Below are 22,048 nucleotides of genomic sequence, written 5' to 3'. Positions count from 1 at the left end.
TCCAGCCGACCTGGTGATCCAGCCTACCTGGTGATCCAGCCGACCTGTTGATCCAGCCTACCTGGTGATCCAGCCTACCTGTTGATCCAGCCTACCTGGTGATCCAGCCGGCCTGTTGATCCAGCCTACCTGTTGATCCAGCCTACCTGGTGATCCAGCCGACCTGTTGATCCAGCCTACCTGGTGATCCAGCCGACCTGTTGATCCAGCCTACCTGGTGATCCAGCCGGCCTGTTGATCCAGCCTACCTGGTGATCCAGCCTACCTGTTGATCCAGCCTACCTGGTGATCCAGCCGGCCTGTTGATCCAGCCTACCTGTTGATCCAGCCTACCTGGTGATCCAGCCGACCTGTTGATCCAGCCTACCTGGTGATCCAGCCTACCTGGTGATCCAGCCTACCTAGTGATCCAGCCTACCTGGTGATCCAGCCGGCCTGTTGATCCAGCCTACCTGGTGATCCAGCCGACCTGTTGATCCAGCCGACCTGTTGATCCAGCCTACCTGGTGATCCAGCCGACCTGTTGATCCACCCTACCTGGTGATCCAGCCGACCTGTTGATCCAGCCTACCTGGTGATCCAGCCGACCTGGTGATCCAGCCTACCTGGTGATCCAACCTACCTGGTGATCCAGCCTACCTGGTGATCCAGCCTACCTGTTGATCCAGCCGACCTGTTGATCCAGCCTACCTGTTGATCCAGCCGACCTGGTGATCCAGCCTACCTGGTGATCCGGCCGGCCAGTTGATCCACCCTACCTGGTGATCCAGCCTACCTGTTGATCCAGCCTACCTGGTGATCCAGCCTACCTGGTGATCCAGCCTACCTGGTGATCCAGCCGACCTGTTGATCCAGCCTACCTGGTGATCCAGCCTACCTGGTGATCCAGCCTACCTGGTGATCCAGCCGGCCTGTTGATCCAGCCTACCTGGTGATCCAGCCGACCTGTTGATCCAGCCGACCTGTTGATCCAGCCTACCTGGTGATCCAGCCTACCTGGTGATCCAGCCGACCTGTTGATCCAGCCGACCTGGTGATCCAGCCGACCTGTTGATCCAGCCTACCTGGTGATCCAGCCGACCTGGTGATCCAGCCTACCTGGTGATCCAACCTACCTGGTGATCCAGCCTACCTGGTGATCCAGCCTACCTGTTGATCCAGCCGACCTGTTGATCCAGCCTACCTGTTGATCCAGCCGACCTGGTGATCCAGCCTACCTGGTGATCCGGCCGGCCAGTTGATCCACCCTACCTGGTGATCCAGCCTACCTGGTGATCCAGCCTACCTGGTGATCCAGCCTACCTGGTGATCCAGCCTACCTGGTGATCCAGCCTACCTGTTGATCCAGCCTACCTGGTGATCCAGCCTACCTGTTGATCCAGCCTACCTGGTGATCCAGCCGACCTGTTGATCCAGCCTACCTGGTGATCCAGCCGACCTGGTGATCCAGCCTACCTGGTGATCCAGCCTACCTGTTGATCCAGCCTACCTGGTGATCCAGCCTACCTGGTGATCCAGCCTACCTGGTGATCCAGCCTACCTGGTGATCCAGCCGACCTGTTGATCCAGCCTACCTGGTGATCCAGCCGACCTGGTGATCCAGCCTACCTGGTGATCCAGCCTACCTGTTGATCCAGCCTACCTGGTGATCCAGCCGACCTGTTGATCCAGCCTACCTGGTGATCCACCCTACCTGGTGATCCACCCTACCTGTTGATCCAGCCTACCTGTTGATCCAGCCTACCTGTTGATCCACCCTACCTGTTGATCCAGCCTACCTGGTGATCCAGCCGACCTGTTGATCCACCCTACCTGTTGATCCAGCCTACCTGGTGATCCAGCCGACCTGTTGATCCAGCCTACCTGGTGATCCAGCCTACCTGGTGATCCAGCCGGCCTGTTGATCCACCCTACCTGGTGATCCACCCTACCTGGTGATCCACCCTACCTGTTGATCCACCCTACCTGTTGATCCACCCTACCTGTTGATCCACCCTACCTGTTGATCCAGCCTACCTGTTGATCCAGCCTACCTGTTGATCCACCCTACCTGTTGATCCAGCCTACCTGGTGATCCAGCCGACCTGTTGATCCACCCTACCTGTTGATCCAGCCTACCTGGTGATCCAGCCGACCTGTTGATCCAGCCTACCTGGTGATCCAGCCTACCTGGTGATCCAGCCGGCCTGTTGATCCACCCTACCTGGTGATCCACCCTACCTGGTGATCCACCCTACCTGTTGATCCACCCTACCTGTTGATCCACCCTACCTGTTGATCCACCCTACCTGTTGATCCAGCCTACCTGTTGATCCAGCCTACCTGGTGATCCAGCCGGCCGGCACGTGGTGCGCGGCGTGCAGCGTGAAGCGCAGCGTGTCGGCGACTCCGGGGGCCTCCCGCACGGCGGCGTCACGCGCCACGACCCCCTCCGTGGCGCCGGGCAGGAAGTCGGCATCGAAGGCGGCGCAGTAGAGCTCCACGAGCTCGTAGAGTGCCGCCGTCAGCCGCTCCGCCTTCGCCTCCACCTCCCCGCTGCTGCCTGCACGCCCTGGGGAAGCAGCAAGCCACGCGGGTTGAGCGTGGCCCCCGGAGTCGGCCAGCGCGCACACCCTCCAAAGTCTGCTAGTCCACTGAAAAAGAGCTTTATAGCTCATCGGATTCCACCAGTAGGAGCAAAGATTCGGTGATGCGGCGCTTTGGAGGCAGGTTGGAGAATCATGCAAAAAGGTATCACTTGTGATACTCCAAACCAGCAGGGTTAATGGGTGGGCCAGTAGATTGTCAGTACATCAAGTAGGTTGCTCAGCTATCTACACTTAGGTGTTCATCGATAAAGGCTTTATTTTGTTCTTATTATGAATCAACAACATATTGTTGTCAATTGCTTATAACAAAAAAAGTATGTTTAATTAATTGTTTATATCAAATTAATTACTACCATAGTTACAAAGCCTGCAACATGTCAAACAGATGCTTTAAAACATGCACTAGAAGAAGGTCAATGAATTGGAATAGATTACTTGAATTGGTCATGGTGTATTTATGCGCCACATGGTTAAAGCATTACAGTCGCAGCTTGACACGAGTTGATTAGCCAACGCTATAATGAGCAGCTCATCAGGTTAAGCTGGATTAAGAGTTAATGTCTCAGAATGACATATATCAACAATATAGATGCAAAACAAGTGGATGGGTTGTTATTACTCAAGAGAATTGTCTGCGATTACCATTGAGCATATGTCATGTGCCTCAATAAGAAGCGGGAGAAGTACTTTTCCATAAGGTGCCAGATGGTCTTCCATATAGTGTACTGTAGCACATTTTTCGCAAGCAACTATGTAATATTTACATCAATTAGGTGTTTGTTCTTAAAACCCAATAATTAGCATGTGAAAAATATATTCACTTAGTTGAAGCTACGCTCAAAAATGTTAAAGACTAAATCGGTAAATGGTAGGTCTTTGTTAGGGAAAAATAAAGATAACGGGCAAGCAATGTAACGACCACGATAATATCAGCAACTAAAACGATGCCAGCACTTGCTTCCGCGCTTTCGCACACTGTGGCATCTAACGTCGGCTCGACTTCTTGCGGAAAAACACGGCCAGCGATAACTGGAAGCAAATGTTCGGCGGCGCGGAAACTTGCGCGCGCGTGCGTGCGTGCGTGGAGCGGGAGTGCGTGGAGCGGGAGTGCAGCAGCTAACGAGCTTTTGCTACAAACTCTGCGACCCGAGTTCGATGTGCGCTCACGGCCAACATCGGTGACGCGTATCTGAACCGGTCCTAGACCTCCCCTAGGTCGACTCAGCCTCAAATGAGTACCTGGTACAGTGTGTAAACATCGCCACTGGGGAGACAAACGCAGTCGGGCGTGGTGCTGGCCACCCACCTCCGTGCATACCGTGCCGGCCTTCATCAGTGCTCGCTAACGGCACTTGCCCCAACAGTCTGGCAAGGCTATACGAGGGATCTTTGTCTTTGTGCGCGTGTGTGCATGTGCACGTGTGCGAGCTGGGCTCGTTCCAGGGCTGCATTCCTGAGTTCCTTACTCGCATCTTGCCTTCCCGGCAGCGTGTGCGAGCGCTTGTTCTCCACTGAGAGCCTCTCGCTTGCTGTCGCCCCCGTGGCCTGCAGGCACACGCACGGCCAAAACAACGTCGTTGCAGCACCGGGCGGCGCACACACGCTCAAAGGGAGGGCATAGTGCGTACCCGTCGACGTGTGTACACGAGCGTGCCGGAGGAATGCAGAATCAGAACATTTATTTATACTGGAGGAATCCGATGAGCTATAAAGCTCTTTTTCACAGCTGTCAAGTAGTGCGGTGCTTCCACACGGCTTCCTGCACTGTAAGAATGACATATTGTCCCGTAACATGTACTTTCCGGCCCTCCAAATCAAAAATAAAATATAAAAACACGTGGCCAAGTTAGGAATTCCACTGTAAATACCAAAAGGAACGCGTTCGCCAGTATCTGGTGGTGCTCGCCGAATGATTCGTTGGCCACTCTGATTTGGTGTGCCGATGTTAATTGATTTGTCAATTAATGAAGGGTTATGGTCATCATGACCAATCTTTGGGTCACCACACCTAACCATCACTTTCTTTCTGCCAGATTGTGTCATTGTTGTGCACTCAACACCCACCCTCCAAAGTCTGCTCTTCCACTATGTACTATAAGACTCTCATCGGAATCCAGTTAAAATAATTGAATTCCCTTGTTAATCTGGCAAATTATTGTTACATGCAGGCAGTAGAAGGTTGGTTGGAATGAGAATGTTTGAGTAAGAGTGCATGGTTATGTAAGGTTTCAGCCAAAGAGAACTAATCTCTGTGCCATTATAAGTAAATATTGCTCCAAGCCACACAGCAAAATGTATAATTCATTCAATAAGTGCGTTTACGTACATGTAATTACATTTCACGGAACAAAAGATAAGCATATTTGTATTGTACAGTCACAATGAGTTATCAGAGTATATATTTTAATGCAAAAATAAAGATAATGTATATTAACTGACATGCAGGACACAGAAATATATTTTCAGTTTGCAATCCACTCTATATGTTTGTTAAATGTTTAAGTGCTCACGTTTAACCATGCAATACAACAAGGGGATCAGGTAGTTAGAACTAGTGGCAGAAGCCAATCTTTGTCACTCTTTTACGTGCATTCAAATCAATTGCAACAGCAATCAAAACCATGCATTCCAAACAGGCTCCATCAAATCTAATCCGGGTAGGATCTTTTTACTTCTCAAAAAATGTATTTTGACCTGCCCATGTGAATGGAAAACTATTCCAGGGCATCATGCACGCTGCACGATGGCAACGTGAACTCAGCAGGAAGTCAAGACTCACGAGCACAGCAAAAACCCAGACGTAAAAACATGCTGCTAACACAGGCCAGGTCTCTGCTCCAAGTGAAAAGACAGTGTGGATGGTGATACATGGAAGTGTAGACAAAAGTAGATCGTTCTATCTTAAGAGGTAGAACTGGGAGCATTAGCCGAGACGGTGGTGAGTGTAAACACTCGGGGGATGCGACGATCCACTAATTAATTAACCTCGACTCTTACGCTCACGACAAATACATTGAACTGCGCGCGCAAAATCCTGGTTCATTTCCAATTCATATATGTGTAAACATATACGTGTGCATAAGCATATATGAACACGAAAATACATAACACAAGCACCGCAAGTTCAAAATAAGAACCAACTGATGGGTACGACCTGTAACGCCGGACAGAATGTACCACATGTGGGGCATGCACGTAAATAACATCTTAAAAAACACACACACACAATCAAGCTGTGTGTAAAATAAAATAAAAAGCAATTCATGAAGTGAATCATCAGCCTGAATCATGATAATTCTCGAACTGTGGAGGGGAAAATAATTACATGCCTTGTATGGATGTAAGGGTAAGAGACAGATGGCAAAAGTGGACATAGTTGAGGGGACAGACCTCTATAGTCGTATGGCGTGGGCGGTTGGCTGCATGCCGAAGCGCCTGCACGGCCTCCGTGACGTCCGGTGTCTCGATGTGAGACAGCGCGCTGCACACGGCCTTCGTGGCATGCGCCACCCTTTCCATCCCACGGTGCTGCTCCCACTGAAAGTATGCAAGCATGGGCCAGTGTGGTTAAGAAAGGTCAAACAACCCCCAAGACGGGCCATGGCCTTCAAAGCAGTGACAGATTGATAACGGACTGTAATTTGCTATTCTTATTATTATTATTGCTGTGCCCAGGTTGTGTTTTCGGGCTGATGCCAGCATGAAAGAGAGCGATTAAGTAACAGGTAAGCCAGAACTATCACAGATATGTATACATGTTTACACATGTATATATGTGTAAACATGTATATGTGTAAACAGTTTCATTCAGGTGCATAAATAAAAAGTCAACAACTCAACGACCATTTGAATGTAAACCTGCAACCAGAAATTAACTGTTACAGCGTGAGAAGCGACACCTACGTGACATTTATCGCCACGTTTGTGCTAAACAACAAGACGGGTTGAGCAACCCCCATCGCAAAGAGAACTCGGAGAGAGTAAATATTCAGCAGCGGGAATTATATTTTATGGGGGGGGGGGGGGTATGCTTTCCAGGCTCTAGGGTACCATGACACTCTCTCAAATCAGTTCAAAGCAAGATACTTTGCACGGAGCGGTGCTTCCGTAGCATAATAGTGAGCACACTGGACTTGCAATCTAGAGGTCGCCGGTTCAATTTAATCACTCAGCGAGGAAGTTGAAACAAAGAATACAATTTCTTAAATCCCCCCACCCTTTCCCTCTGCGCGTCTGTCCACTCAGCAGTACAAATGCATTCGACTGCAGGCACAGTTCGTCAGGCAGCAGGTCACGTCCGGTGCAGTAAAGCGTGGATACCTCTAGCTCTTCCAAAACATCTGATCGGTTTTGCAAGGGGTGGGGCCAAAAATGCCCTCTCGAGAGAGAGCTCCCTCTTCATGGAGGCTCTTCCGCCAGAAATAGGCTGGGCAAAGAAATTGCAGTGCTGCACCTTTAGCTTTTACTCTGATTGGGGAGAATGTTGTCATGAGTCTGGGCAGTTTTGCATGCCCCGTTCTTTTGCAGACATTTCATACAGTGCTGACAAACTCAACCAAGCGGACGCACACTTTGGACACCTAGTTACACATTGCAGACAGTTGTTTTTATTTGCGAAAAATGACCAAAAATTTTAACAAACCTTGGTTTGCAAAAAAATGTCCAGTTCATTGTGGTACGCATCCATCAGCTGTGATAGCCCTTTCCTTCAACAACACGAGTACAAAGATAAAAACAATAGTTTTAACATCAACGATGGCTGTGAAGATGAGTATTAAATAGTTTGGAAAGGCAGCCAGAAATTCAGAGAAAAAAAGGTCTGGACCTTGATTGCCAGCTGCATGCACTCTGCAAGTTAGAAATGCCGATCTGCATGTACTTTTTATTTTTATTTAAAAACGTTTTTCTATATATAATAACGAACATTCACACTACTTGTTCATATTTTAAGGAAAGCACCGACTTGTTGAATTATTATGTTTATTATCTTTAATATTATTTCGACAAACAACTAAGCATAAGGCTCGTCTGTATGTTTCTCTTTGCTAACATTGGGTACAATAAAACATGCACACAGTTTCACAACATCTCCGTGGCGAGATGTTAACTACCTCACCTGGTGTGCAGGAGGTAGAGAGTTCGATCCCGACCCTGACGCCTCCTGTATATTTTAAGTTTGGTTGCGTGGTATTTTTCTCCGGCTCCTCCGGTTTTTTTTCCCTCCACATTTATAAACATACGTTTAGAGTATTTGGCTGCAATTAACGTCCACATGATAAACCACTTCGTTGGGCTATCACTTGTGGCCAGGTAGTTTCTGAAAAAGAGCTACGTAGCTCAGTGGGCCTTACCTGGTAAATAAAATAAACCTGTTTATGATTTAGTTTAAATACTTTAAAATAGTAAATGGGGGCCAACAAAGAAAGTAGCAGCACCAACCTGGAGACAGTGTGCTTCAGAGGGTGGCTGTAGAGATGCAGGTGCTGCTGTAAGTCTGTTGGATCAGCATCATCTTCGCTCTGCGACGGTAAATCCACGACACGAGCACGCGAAACCCCCGAGGACAAATAATCATGGGCGCAATTTTAGTTTGCATGAACTAAATCACATCAACGGATCAACCTGGTGCAGACACTGCTATGTGATCCATAATTTACGTTTTTGGGTTAGATCGAGTAAATATATAAACGTTAAAACCCGCCACCACCCGACACAGCCAACTAGTAAGGGTTGTCACGTAAACAGAACGTGCCAATTCATCACTAGTATAGCACACCGGTGTTTTGGAGAGCCAAGCCACAACATTTACAAACCGAGTACAACGTTTCGCCAGTAATTACAACTAGCTTCATCAGGCGACAGCCAGATTTGTAGAGTAGTCTTACTGTTTCGTAGATGTGTTGACCACCCTTCTGCACTCTTGCACAATGTGGGGGGGGGGGGTATTACTGAGGCAACGTCCATTATGCATGTGCATTATGCGAGCCCTTTGAACTTGTCCTTGCTGTCTATGGTGTTTATTAAAATAGCTCTACCAACAGTAATCCCTATTGAAGTACGCTGCATTTGTAGGCATGCATTTCAAAAATATATTGTTTGATGATTCGCTGCCACGCAGCACTAAGACGGTAGCTAGCCGAACGGTTAAAGTTACAGTAAAACCTTGGATTGCGAGCATAATTCGTTCCAGAAACGTGTTTGGAATCCAAAGCACTCGTATATCAAAGCGAATTTTCCCATAAGAAATCATGGAAACTCAGATGATTCGTTCCACAACTCAAAAATATTAATATAAAAATTATTAATACAAAATACCTTTTTATATTTTTATGATTTCAATTTAATAGAAAGCAATCAAATTTATTAATTAAATTTAATCGTGGCTGGTGTGAGGGAGACGCGAGAGAGAGGAGTTGAGGAGGAGGTTTATTGTGTCAGACGACTTTCACTGTCACTAACGGAATCACTGCTATCTGTTGGCTCACTGGAATCTTTTTCTTTTTGTGCCACTTTAACAAGGAACCTATCCAGTGACACTTGCTTTTGCCTCCTTTTGAGAATTTCATGGGGGCCATTGTTGCAGTACAGTTACTAAACAGTTACTACACTTGGACACAAAATAAAAAAAACGCTTTACACACACACACGTGGTCACAACACTATAGTAAACAGTATACACTCGCACGGATGTTGACGATACGAGTGAGGCACGCCGACTGAGACCGAACATGGGAGACGATAACCCACAATCCCGCAGCGAGAGAGAGAAGAACCATCGGCTCAGTTGTGATCACGTGACGCTCGGCAGACAAAACGTGTACGTACTACTCGTATTGCAAGACCTCGCTCGTTTATCAAGTTAAAATTTATTTAAAATGTGCTCGTCTTGCAAAACACTCGCAGACCAAGTTACTCGCAATCCAAGGTTTTACTGTATTTAGATTTCTTTCAATTTTGATAAGATTCTCTAATTAGTCTTGGCCAGTGGTAGCTAGTTTTTTCCACAAAACTTAAACATTATCAAAATCAATTGAGTTTCCTTGTTGGCATGCGTGTTCTGCTACTGCTGACAGTAATCCACCCACCCCCACATTGTGCAAGAGCGCAGAAGGGTGGTCGTGAAAGTCTACGTGTTAAAGTGACTGCCATGCGAGTCAACTTTTTAAACGTGTCTCAATGACAACTTGAAGCAAATGCATTTTTTTTGTCTTGAGAAATGGCCATTACAATTACCATTGCAAAAACATACAAAGATCTCCCAAGATATTTTAACCACACAGTACGTCTACAGACAGTGCTTCTTGTCATATTTTGAGGTTCTTACAGTTTACTTATCGCCACCATCCCAGAAAAATTCCACGTCTTTGCAAAATAACCCTTTTGTGCCACGTGGTTGAGCTAACAAAGCAGAGGACGTTAAAGAAAATATTGAGCTCAAGAAACATAAGCAACTTATATTAACCGAAGCTTGCTTCATCGTTTTTTTTTTTACTCCGAAACAATGCAGTGCTCACTCACCCACATACAATGCGTAATGTTTTATTGCCACCAAATAAAAACATTCCGGTCTGGTGATACTGCGGCAGAGCACTTGGCTCGCATGTGGAAGGTTACGGGTTCAAATCTGGGTTGCGCGTCAAGTTAGCTCATTTGCTGTTGTGCTTACACCGGTTACGTGACTGCCACGGTACGGCAAATGCTTGTCATAAAGAAAGGGCAGTGCGCACCATGAGAAAAGGGGGATTTCCACAACGACTCAGAGCTGTAAACAGAGATGAGGACTGCCCCGTACTAGTTTTATCAGGAAGCTACAATCCCAAAAACAAACGTGTTATTAAAAACCTATCGTATATAGCTCGGCTGTTTGCCCTGTACAGTCGCACACAAGTAATAAACTTCAGTACTTTCATCATTAGACCTCCATTGCAAGTACCAAAATGTAATAATAGGGTTTTTCCCCTTTTTTTGGCAACAACACTGAAACCTTTTTACGAGGATTCATGTTTACTGCATTAACCACAATACCTGCAGTCAAAATGCAAACAGTTGTGTTGCCAGAAAAAAGGGAAAAAACCCTATTATTATTACATTTTGGTACTGGCAAAGGAGGTCTAATGATGTAGATGCTCACCCCGAGCCCTCATTACTTTGATAGTACATTGTCTTTGAGCTGTGTGACGCCTTTTGGCGTCATCTGGTCGAGCACCAATTGGGTCGAGGCTCAAAATAAAGCCGTCCCTTGGTGTGGACCAATCAGTTTCAAGGACAATGCATATATTATCATAGTATGTTTTTTTTATTTGCATTTTGACTGCAGGTATTGTGGTTAATGCAGACATGAATCCTTGTAAAAAGGTTTCAGTGTTGTTGCCAAAAAAGGGGAAAAAACCCTATTATTACATTTCGGTACTTTCATTAAACAGTTGACATTATAGTCAGGGGCACTTAATGACATTAGTGCAGTGACAATGTATTCAAAAGCAAGGAATGGAACTACATCGAGTAGGTCACAAGAGTGCTCCCGCTCTCGAGTGCTCTTAAAATAAAGGTCTTGAGAGCTTGGACTTGAATGGGGTCCGGCAGACAATGGCACTGATGACTAAGGGAAGAGAGTTCCAGATATGAGGAAAAGAGGAGAGAATTCACACCCTCCGGCACCTCTGATTAGCACAGTTGGCTATGTATGGTGCGAAGGAAGTTCAACGTACACACATAGATACAATAAAGCAATGGTTGGCTGCGGAGCTTCGACAAAAAGCCTTGGTTGCTGGCAGGAAGGGGGGGGGGGGGAAGAGTGCTGGGAGAGGAGAAGAGTGAAATGAGAGGGCAGAGAGGTCGGTGGGGACAAGTCTTTGGAGGATGTTGTATTGAACCAACTTGCGTCGCATTACTTTATTATTTTACCACACGGCGGTGCTTAATGTGGCCCCATGAGGCAACACGGGGATGCAGGATGTAACAAGGAGGGCCTGACCGTGCGTGCGAGGTCGTGCCGCATGGCCGAGACGTGCAGCAGCTGCAGGCGGATGTCCGTGTCGAACTTGCGGCACAGATGGATGTGTTCGTGGCTGCCCAGGCACTGCCGGCTGTGGACGGCAAACACAATAGCGTGCGAGTTCGCTCGCTGGGGCTGTGGCCAGGCTGGGGAGTGGCACACGCACAGATGGTTCCCTTTGATTTCCACGTGAAAGTTCTTTCAACACTGCACCCAGCAGTAGTTGGCTTACAAATACACCGAGCGGGCTTTGAATGTTTATATATGCTTTGAAACAATGAACAATTAAAGAACAGGGACATTTTCATTTTTTATTTTAACTGGAGTATGTGTGCATGTGTGAAAATAATCATTTTTAAAAATATCAGATTGTAGAACGTGAACAATTGTAAACACATATGTTTAAGCGGATAATATTTGAAATTAGACACTCCGTGTCCCCTTTGAAAATGGATGCTCGATCCATGCGGACTCTAACCTAGTAATATTGATTGATGAGAGCAGACGTTATTTTTAGTTCAGTGGTTTCTGACCGGTGACAAATATAGAACAGAGAAATCGCGAAAGACCTTGGCCCTGGTTCTGAATAAAAAAGCTACCTTATTGACTAGGGGTATATAGAGATCTGAGAACCAGAAGGTCCCCTCTGATAGGCACCCAGTGCTCTCTGAACATACCTCTGCAGCACCTCCTCCCGGCCACACACGCGGAGCACGTAGTCGCTGGTCACCACCTTGCCGAGGTCGTCGTGGGTACAGCACAGCGCCTGAATCACGATCAGCTCCACCGGGGAGCTCACTGCCCACCACCCAGAGCAGAAAACATCCATCAGAAAACAGCGCCACTGACGTTCGTGCAGCGGGAGAGACAACTAATATTTCGTTGGTTTTCAATTGTCCTGAATCAGAGAGCCGAGCCAGTCAACGTTACAAACAGGAAGCAGCAACAGGGGAACAGCCATGCTATGCAATCGAGGGAGAGAGTGAGACGCTCAGTCGAGTTTCTGAAGGAGATCCCAGCACGGAGAGCGAAACGTTGGACATTTTGCCGAACAACATAAGGGCCAAACTTAAAACACATCGGACAGAACAAAGCTGTCTACGAAAGACGTGACCGTTCATTTGCCGTCCAAACCTTGTACATCTGCAAAAGGCTTCAAGGCAGAGAAATGCCTATGTCCACTTTCTCATCTGGATAGAGCAGGGTATGACCAGAAGAGAGTTGTCTTCTCATCGATGCAAACATTATTTTGCATCGATGAGAAGTAGGCCAGTAACATATACTTGTTTAAGAATTAAAATCCAGAAAACATTTGTCCAATGTGCATGACAGATGATAGCTTGTCACGTGGACTACTTATGTGTACGATCCTGTAGATTTCCACAAGGTAATTCTGTCATCTTGGTTGCTTGTTTTGCTCAGTGCAATGTCGTGGTTGATTGATGGCACATTTATATATTTTTATTGGAGATTTTAATTTAGTGTTTCTTTGGAAATGGTGTGTTTTACCACTGGCACTTTTTATGCCTAATATTGCACTTTTTGTTTCCTTAATTGTGCTAAAACTTTTAAAAGATAAATTTTTATATTTGAAATTATATTATTTCCTATTTTTTTAAACGATTTCTTCATTTGCATTATTTATTTTTCTTTCTATGATGTGTTACGTCTGTTACGGAAACGGTGTGTGGTTTAGATTGATGAAACCCAACTTACAAGCTTCTTAGCTCACAAGCTACTTCAAAATAAACTGAACCTGACTAAACATGCATTTTCTTAGTTTTACATATACAGTAGCATTCATTTTGTTGTAATGTTTTCGAAACAAAATAATTTGTATCTTAAAACACAAAAATTATAAAGCCTAATTTTATTCCGTCTTATAACTGGAGAAATGAAGTTTGGATGTGAAAGCATTTTAAAAACAAGTTCATACATTTATATTTAAAACAGAATGTTGCGCCTGCCTTGCATATAATGTCGAACCTGAAATAGTATTATAGATTTCCACTAAATTACGACTAAGGTGGCAAGTGTCAGCATATCAATCAATTCCAGTTAAAAATTACGACTAAATATATGCACAATAATTCACGGATGGATATGGGAGACTGTTGCAGGACACAGCGAAGATGATGACTATTGATTATATTATCTGAGAGAAGCAATTGAATGCCTTGTGAAGGTTAATGTGGGCTTTAAGATACACGGTACTTTAAGTTGAACAGCAGCCAGCACATTCAGCTGGGTCTGCAAGCACCGCAGACAAGCACTGTATATTAGGCAAGGCTAATGGCACTGGAAGGTTGTGTGGGCGCTGAAAGACCACCGTGTTAATTCACCGTGCATGTCGAAATTATCACCGGACGTTTTAGAATATTTTCCGAAGTGGAAATGTAAAATGACATTGAGAAGAACATCAAGTGGCTGCAGGCCAACCCAGAGTAAAGATGAACCCAGTTGTAATCTTCGATGTCATGACTTCCCTATCAGCTGACATTTGTTTTAACAATAACGTTTCCTTATTCTTAGCTCTTTCGGTAAAGTCACGTTGAAGGGAAACAATAAAATATATATAAAACAATAAAAATTCTCACGACGTTTCGACCATAACACAAACGGTCATCATCCCTTCAACGTGACTTTACCGAAAGAGCTAAGAATATGGATTACTGCAGTCACGAAAGCTTTAAATCAAAATAACGTTTCCTGCTCAAATACAATCAGGACTTAAGAAGTGTAAGAGGACTGATATATAAACGGATTGTCGCTGCAACGGGTAAAAGGTCATCAGATAATAGGATGTGTAGGTTTAACGTGATTTTGTAAGGCAGGGCTTTGAAAGATAATTCTTCCTTTCCTTTCAGCTTTATGGATGTGGCCTGTACCTATTATTGCAGTCTGCAATATTTACCAGACTGCGCTTGCCAAATTCAGCTTCAGGATCCTTGGCGAGCAATGCCAGACACTCGCAGTCCACACCGTCATAAACAATGAACGTTTAAACATCAAAGGTTTGTTAACCTCAATGCCTTCTCATACAAGATTTTTTTTTCTCAATTGAAGACCTTACATCGACCAACCAATTGTATTTTGTTGTAGCCATGTGACAGTCATCACGACTCCAATAATGTGATAAAACTGTGTTGATTGTAAAAGTAGAAACTTGTACATGGAGACAAGTTACACACTTTAACACAGATAATAGTTTAACACTTAGGCTTTCGCATCCAATCTTCTCCATAATAATTATTATCCAATATTATCCAATTCACTAATTGTGGTGGCGGATTTAATCACACATTTATATTTTAGGCAATCTGTCCCAAACCCCCCCCCCCCCCGTATTATGGACAGAGAGAATGCGCAGAGAGAGACACGATTAAGGACAAAGGGTCCTGACCGTCGCAGGTGAACGTGACTGGCTGCTGCAGGCCTTCCATCTCGATGGTGACCTTGACGCTCACGTTCTCCTTGCTCAGGTCTCTCTCAAGGAGCACAGGGCTCAGCACAAAGCCGAGGTTACTGCACGACATGTGGGGGTGCTCTTCACGAAGTCTGTAGCGGGGGTGAAAAAAAAAGGACAAAAAAATACACACACACACACATCTTGAGGTTCAGCTATTTTAATGCGCTCCTACACAAACTTGTCGCTCGTTAAAAGTCCAGTTTCACCGACAATGGAAATACGTCTGCTCAACGACGACTGTTTTCCCCATCCTCCTCCGATGCATATTTCGGAAGCTCATTCACGACAAAAGATTTAAAGACTCTCAATCACAGCCACGTACCCCGCCATAGACAAAACCACATTTTTGGTTGGATAAACAATTGTCACCACTGCCAGTGCCAAAGAAAATAATCGGTAGGAGGAAGCAGAAATAACAGTCCTTAATATTTTTGGTGAGCACACCAGATATTGGATGGATTCATTTGCAACTTACAAATGTCTCTTCATATTTACAATATTTAAATTGTAAGTCATGTGCAGTTTTGTAAATATGTACTCTGTTGTTTAATTAATGCAGGTACAGAATTTGGTTGTCTTATTTGCTAACATCGGTAATGCAAATATTGATTTGCATTGCAATCTCAACATCGGTAATTCCAATACTACAGCATAACGTAGAGATAAATAACACGAGAGCATGCTATTCATTAGCTATTGATTTACCAACTGTTCGTAAGAAGTTTAATATGAATGTAAGGTTCCAAATGTAGTGATCAACACACTTTCATTCTTGATTGCCAATGTAGTCTATATCCGTTCTTCCAGTAAACACATTCACTAGATCAAACCAAATGTAAGTACATTCATAAACAGTACATTTCACTATTTTAGCACGATTACAATAAGACCAAAAGTGTTTTATTTTGTGCTATTAGCATCACCTCTATTTTGTGACCTCAGAAAGAAATGCAAAACCCATTGTGGCAGACAATGGCCTGTAGAAGGAGATCTCACAAAACTGCTTCTGACAATCCCTTTTCATCCACACATTGCTACATGCCCTGTTATAGATAAACGTTCATGGCAGGGCAGTTTAAACCGATATCCTTTTTCTAAATTCTTAGCGCTGGAATTCAGTCAAATTAAGTGAACAAAAAAATATAATACGGTTGTTTTTTTGGGCAGACTTTAGTGACCAGGCTGAGACCATCAACTCAACATAATTGCGAATCCAATTTAACCATGGGGCATGGTGGAGTTTTGCAGGTAAAACCACAGGCCACTGTCCTCCGGTTGCCAGATCAGGGGAAGACATCTTACTTTGAGATCATGTCGCAGAAAGATGCCACCTCTTCGTTTTTGCGATCCGACGATTTAAACAGCGCATCTTCTGATGAACCATCCCCTACGTTTGAACACTGAACACACCAGAACCACTCAGGGTCATTAAAAAAATAAATGTCAACATTAAATTCATAGTTTACGAGAATAACACGCGAGTGGCATGCCATTTGAACCATTTCTCTAGCCATTAAAAAAAATAACTTTTTGCTTAAGTACTTTTATATTTATTAGTGTATTAGCATGTAAATGAACAGCACTGGAAAATTTGAGTTGAACGCATTATGTTAAATTATGTATATAATTGGCCTCAGTCTGCAAATGAAAGGACAATTGCACAGCCATTTAATATGATTATTATTCATTCAAATTTTGCGAATTGAATATTCACTCAAAACAAAGGCCCCTTGTGAAAAAGCCGGCTTCCTTACAGAAATTCCATAAAGACTATTTCCCCTGAAAGAAATTCAAATAGGCATAATCAGACTACTGAGAAGACAGCCAAATTGAAGAAAAGTTCAATAAAATCCAAAAATGGATACTAAAGTTTTTCCACAAGTTTGAACATGATAGTTCGGTATTCAGATGTTTACATTATTATGCTGGCTCAATTTACAAAGTATACATGGCACCGGCAAAGCCATTCAAACCAACATTTTCAACGTTTCAGTCTCCATTTGTTGGAAGAAAAAAATCCAGTACGGTAACCGAAGCTGCAACCCAGCTGTACATTTTTAAAACTGTCAGAATGTGACAGCACGAAATTCTAATAAAAGTAACTGTGAGTAATTACGCAATCCAGGCTGTTGAAAGAATGCAACTTATGAATTGCTCTAAAAAGACCCAAGGAAACGGGAAAATAGGTAGGAAATGTCACATTAAGTACCGGTAAGATAAAAGTATTTCTTCCAAAAAAAAACTATTTAATATGATTTTTTATTTTACCAGGTAAGGCCCACTGAGCCCTATCACTCTTTTTCAGAGGCAACCTGGCCACAAACGATAGCTCAACTTAGTGGCTTCATGTCCAGTTTATCTGCCATTCCACAAGCCCAATTGGGGCCACATGAGTTGTAACATTTCATACGTAACAACAGACTTCGGGCATAAAACACAAAAGTACCTGCCTGATCGAGATGTTATATTACGTACATATGGGACAGTATGAAGAATATCATTGTTTGTATGAGAAAACTAAATAAGAATGCTTGTCACTTGAGTGACAGATACTCGTAGCCTAATGTTATGTGCAGTGCAATGCACTTAGGCAAAACGTTTACTTTTCCACGTCATCATGTGTGACGGTAGAAATGTGTTTTCTTTCCATGTCACAGTTTCCGATATTGCACATGGAATCTAATTCCAATTGCAAACAAGTTGCCTGAAGTTTGGCCAAATCCTGCTCTTTACAAATAACTTTTAAAATGTAAAATGTTTTGCTAGAAGAACCCAAGGTCACACGTCATGCTGTCTACTTGGCAAATGTCTTGCATCACGTGAACACACGCAGTTGCCGGGTCTACGGCGCCATTCATTACTGAGTAACCCCTCGCCCTTACAGCCATGAAAAGCATTGTTCATAGCGCTAATGTTTTCAAAGCTGAGAACTTTGACGCCTTGGTATTTTTTTTGGTGTTGGAGCCAAATATGTGGACTTTACCAAGTCCGGTGAAGACAATCTGGTACGAACAAAGTCACTGAGTGACAATAACAACATCTGGTTAATATTTTCTTTTAACCAGAAGTCAGCAAACTGCTCATACATGTTTAGACGAAAATAATATTTAACTCAATACCACTTTGCTGTTCAATATCCACTGCACATAATGAACAATCCTAAATGTTGGTATATGGATGCAATCCACGCAACTTCCTGACAATACTGTGTATATCTATATAAAAACATCATTGGGAAAGCTTACACGGCTCCAAAAAACACAATTTTACCGTACTGGGTGATGCATTCCACAGAAGTGCTATCAGTGCAGACAGCAGCCATGTGATATTAAAATGAAGCGATAACAAATGAAAGCTGGTCTGCTGACCTTGTGGTTTACATGACTGCAAGGAGTATCAATGTAGGGGGCCTCTGGTTTACACTAAAGTATAAAAAACTGGAAACCCCGTAGGCATCGATGCACCGATTTATTACTTAAATGATACAGTTTTTCATACGCATTATTTTGCTCATGATAAATGCATACAACAACGTGCATATATCAACTATTTACAATTCATGGGAACGAAATGCACATAGTACGCTTTTGCCATTATTGGGCTTACTAGGTGTACTACGAGATGGAGCATACGAGATGGCGAATAAAAGACAAAAAAAATAATCGACGCAAGACAATCGAAACGCCACCGTGAGTCGTGACAACTCAGAAAATCGCTGGGGTGGTAAATCGTCAGGTGTACGTATGTGTGTTAATGGTCGGTTCGGGGGAAGGACAAACTAAATTCAAAAAGCAGTTCTAAATAAATGAGTTTTCAAACTAAAAAACCAGAGCGGTGTTTAGTGGGGGCTGTTACCTTGCTGGATATGTTACCCTTTCCCCGAGAGCCTGATTCCAACGGTGCCTCGTCCGACAGTGTCCTGGAAAGTGGCCTTGAGGCTGCAGGGCTCGTGGGGCGACCCTCCACGGGGCCGCTCAGCCTATTCCCATCGGAGTTGCCATCTGCTTCCTGTGAATTCAGCGTTTGCAGATGGACATGCAATTTGTTCCCATTCTGTCAGATAACATTCTAACCGCTCATAGCTCTTCGGCACAGCCTAGGATGCAACCTCTGTTTAAATGAAACTAACACGGGAGCATTGTGAATTGTTTTGATTTTTACAACGATGCACATGTGCTGCTGTTCGTGTCAATCCACTTTGGGATGAGGACTTCACCGTGCCATGTATCGTGAGGGCGATTTGACCATTCTTCACCACACTGATCAGTGCGGGTGCAGAGGGGGAGGTGAAGGCAGGGATAACTTGCTTTCATGTAAACATGCAAACAATTGCATGATTGATACTGGTCTTTTTTTATTATCGTTAATGTTCATAGCATAAAGCCTGCTTAAATATTGTAATACCTCAAGTTATTTTTATCCCTCAACAATGAAACGTTATAGAAATGGGATGCTACACAATGGTTGCTGTAATGGAAAATATTTTCTTCAACAAATAAAGCCCAGCAAGGGATTCAGCAAACAACAGGACAATGATTTTCCTGTTTCAATCGATTACAGTGGGCAGTGGTTTATTGCGAGTTACAATAATCTATTTCCTCGTGACCGTTAGTGAAATCCAGTTTTATTTTTTGCTGCAGGAATTCAAATAAAATGACGTTCAATAAATAAGGGAATTACCTATTTAAAAAAAAAATGTCTACACAAGGAATGGTAAACATTCAGAGTTAGATATTAGTCTGCAGAGTACAGAGGCCCTCACTCTCATTATTCGGCTGAAATTGCATGCAGCTGACGGCATGTCTCCAAATCCCAGCAGCTAAATATCTAGAGAATTACAAAAGCAGTATCTGCTGTTAACAAGGCAGCGTTAGAGACTGACGTTTTCCGTGAAGGTAGATCAATGCGTGCCCCATCAGTGAACAATCCCCCGATAATTACGAGAGCACCAGAAAACAAGACATAACAAATCCACACAACTAACAATTTCCAAAAGTAGACAACAACAAAAACGTAAGGGGCTGTTTGCAGCGGTGTACAGACATGACTAAAAAAAACCCCCACCACATTCGTTATTAAACACATTCCCAAAGTCCCCATTGAAAGAAAAAAAATTCCCAAGCACATGGATACTTTAAATTTGATTACTAAACACAAAATTGAAATTCATTTTTTGTTCCTTCACCTCCCCACCATTCCCTTCCGGTTAATCAAATGTTAACAACATCCCGGACGTGAACAACAAAACTGCACCTGCCGCCAATCAAGAAAGCGACCCACCCACCGTGACAATTTTCTGGCTGCCGGCCTGGCTCTGCGGCTGCAGGAGAACTGCATCCCAGGGGTCCGTGTCAGGGGCGGCAGCGCCCGCCGCGATGGCCCCAGTCCGGCTCTGAACGTCCTTGACTCCGCCATTCATCTTGGCCGACTCCCCGACCGTCTGCGGCAGCTTGCCGATCGGGTCCAGGTCGAGCCAGTCGCAGCCTCCAGAGCGCAGGGTCTCCGGAGACTTCAGCGACACGGGGTTCAGGTCCAACGCTTCAAAGTCCGAGGGGGACTTCTGGCCACTTCCCTGGCTCTCGCTCTGCCTTGTCTTCTTGATGGTGGCGATCTTGTTGTAGACCTCGGCCCACTCGGCCGTGTGAGCGGCATGCGTGTAGCCGGCTCCAGGTGGCGTGAAGCCCACGACCGGGCGGTGCATTGGGAAAGCAGCGAGGCTCCCAGCGGTGCCCCACTGTGGAAAAGCGGCTTGCAGCTGTGGGTACGAGTACGAGACAGCCGCCACAGCATGGTTTCTGGTCAGGTTGGAATCTTTGGCGAAGCCAGCCATGGGCTGACTGTAGCCGGATGGACACAACGAAATTTGCTGCGGTGCCGCGGCGAACGGCAGAGTGCCCATGAGGTGGTTTGGTGGGAGCGTCTGGCTCTGTGGCAAGCTCCGACTCAGCGGCAGCATCTGAGTTTGCAGCACAGCATGGCTTGGTGCAGACAGGGGTGAAAAGGAGGGCAGCGGGGTAGAGGGAGCGCGGCCAGAAACCGTTGGCAGTGCTGGGGACATGACTGGCGCTGGTTGAGCAGGGGTAATGGTGCTCGTGCCGGTGCCCGTGCCATTAACGAAGAGCAGCAGTTCCAGGTCAGCCAAGTCCTTGGCCTCGGCTGCTTTCTGCTGCCGCCGGCGCTCCAAGTCACCCTCTGGGAATGAGATGAGGTCGCTGTCCAGCTGGGACCGCGCAGGACCTGTGGAGTACGCGCACGCGTTTTATCGTTAACCTGGAAAAGCTTATTTAAACTACCCGAGTGCAACTGCACAAAACCTCAACTGTGACTGTAAAAGTGTCATAGGGTACACCATCTCGATTTAATGTAAGGCATCATCATAAGCCACGCTAAACCTACTGCCAGGTGAATGCTTCCAATTGCCGCCTCTGATGCTTTACCAATGCAAACCATCACACACATATTCCTATTTTATTGCTCCATATCTCCCTTCTTCTGCTCCGTCATTCAGTTATTATTCTCCAGTTTCCTCCCACATGCTAACCCTCAATAATTGACCGGATCATTGCATGGTTGCCTTTCCGCTTGTCTGTGGTTACTTGCCCCTCCAAGTCGTTTTCTCTCTTCGAGCCTGGGCAAATGATGTGCGCGTTACAAGTTCAAAATTGTTATACAATATAATTTTTTGAAGTTTCGATGGCTGGCTGGCTCGCTGGCTGACACGCGGACGGACAGATGGACAAGCGTGCGGTAGTGACGGCACTGCGCACATTTCCGTGATTACGTCAACCGCAAAAAAACAGTGGCCGAGCCGGGTGGCTGCGGTGCTGTCGTGACGCATGCCCCACCTCCCACCCCTCCACCGTGGCCGAGCATCCAGTGCAAACGGTCGGGCGGTGATAGTTATTATTACCATTCTCATGACTCTTCCCAATATTGGTTGTCGAGCTATCACCGGTGTTGTTCATAATACGTAATACCTTTGGTAAAAACCAGCGA

The 22,048-nt window shown here is 45.0% G+C and overlaps 1 protein-coding gene across 3 annotated transcripts in view; it reads right to left on the bottom strand.

The window, feature by feature from the left end:
• The window catches only part of LOC116939884 (phosphatidylinositol 4-phosphate 3-kinase C2 domain-containing subunit alpha-like), an 80,659-nt gene that overhangs the window by 43,423 nt on the left and 15,188 nt on the right, over positions 1-22,048 (bottom strand). For all 3 annotated transcript variants that reach the window (XM_032948862.2, XM_032948863.2, XM_032948864.2), the window contains exons 3-13: positions 20,337-21,289; positions 18,908-19,060; positions 16,355-16,452; positions 14,987-15,141; positions 12,261-12,381; positions 11,563-11,674; positions 8,028-8,107; positions 7,231-7,294; positions 5,979-6,125; positions 4,055-4,133; positions 2,323-2,551 (exon numbers count right to left, since the gene is read on the bottom strand). In XM_032948862.2, the coding sequence (XP_032804753.1) occupies positions 2,323-2,551; positions 4,055-4,133; positions 5,979-6,125; positions 7,231-7,294; positions 8,028-8,107; positions 11,563-11,674; positions 12,261-12,381; positions 14,987-15,141; positions 16,355-16,452; positions 18,908-19,060; positions 20,337-21,289 (2,191 nt within the window). The remainder of the gene's footprint in view (positions 1-2,322; positions 2,552-4,054; positions 4,134-5,978; positions 6,126-7,230; positions 7,295-8,027; positions 8,108-11,562; positions 11,675-12,260; positions 12,382-14,986; positions 15,142-16,354; positions 16,453-18,907; positions 19,061-20,336; positions 21,290-22,048) is intronic.

Source organism: Petromyzon marinus, chromosome 7 (assembly GCF_048934315.1).
Source record: "Petromyzon marinus isolate PM22_M1 ecotype Great Lakes invasive population chromosome 7, UKy_Petmar_22M1.pri1.0, whole genome shotgun sequence".
Taxonomy (NCBI): domain Eukaryota; kingdom Metazoa; phylum Chordata; class Hyperoartia; order Petromyzontiformes; family Petromyzontidae; genus Petromyzon; species Petromyzon marinus.
This window is presented reverse-complemented; position numbering and strand designations above follow the sequence as displayed.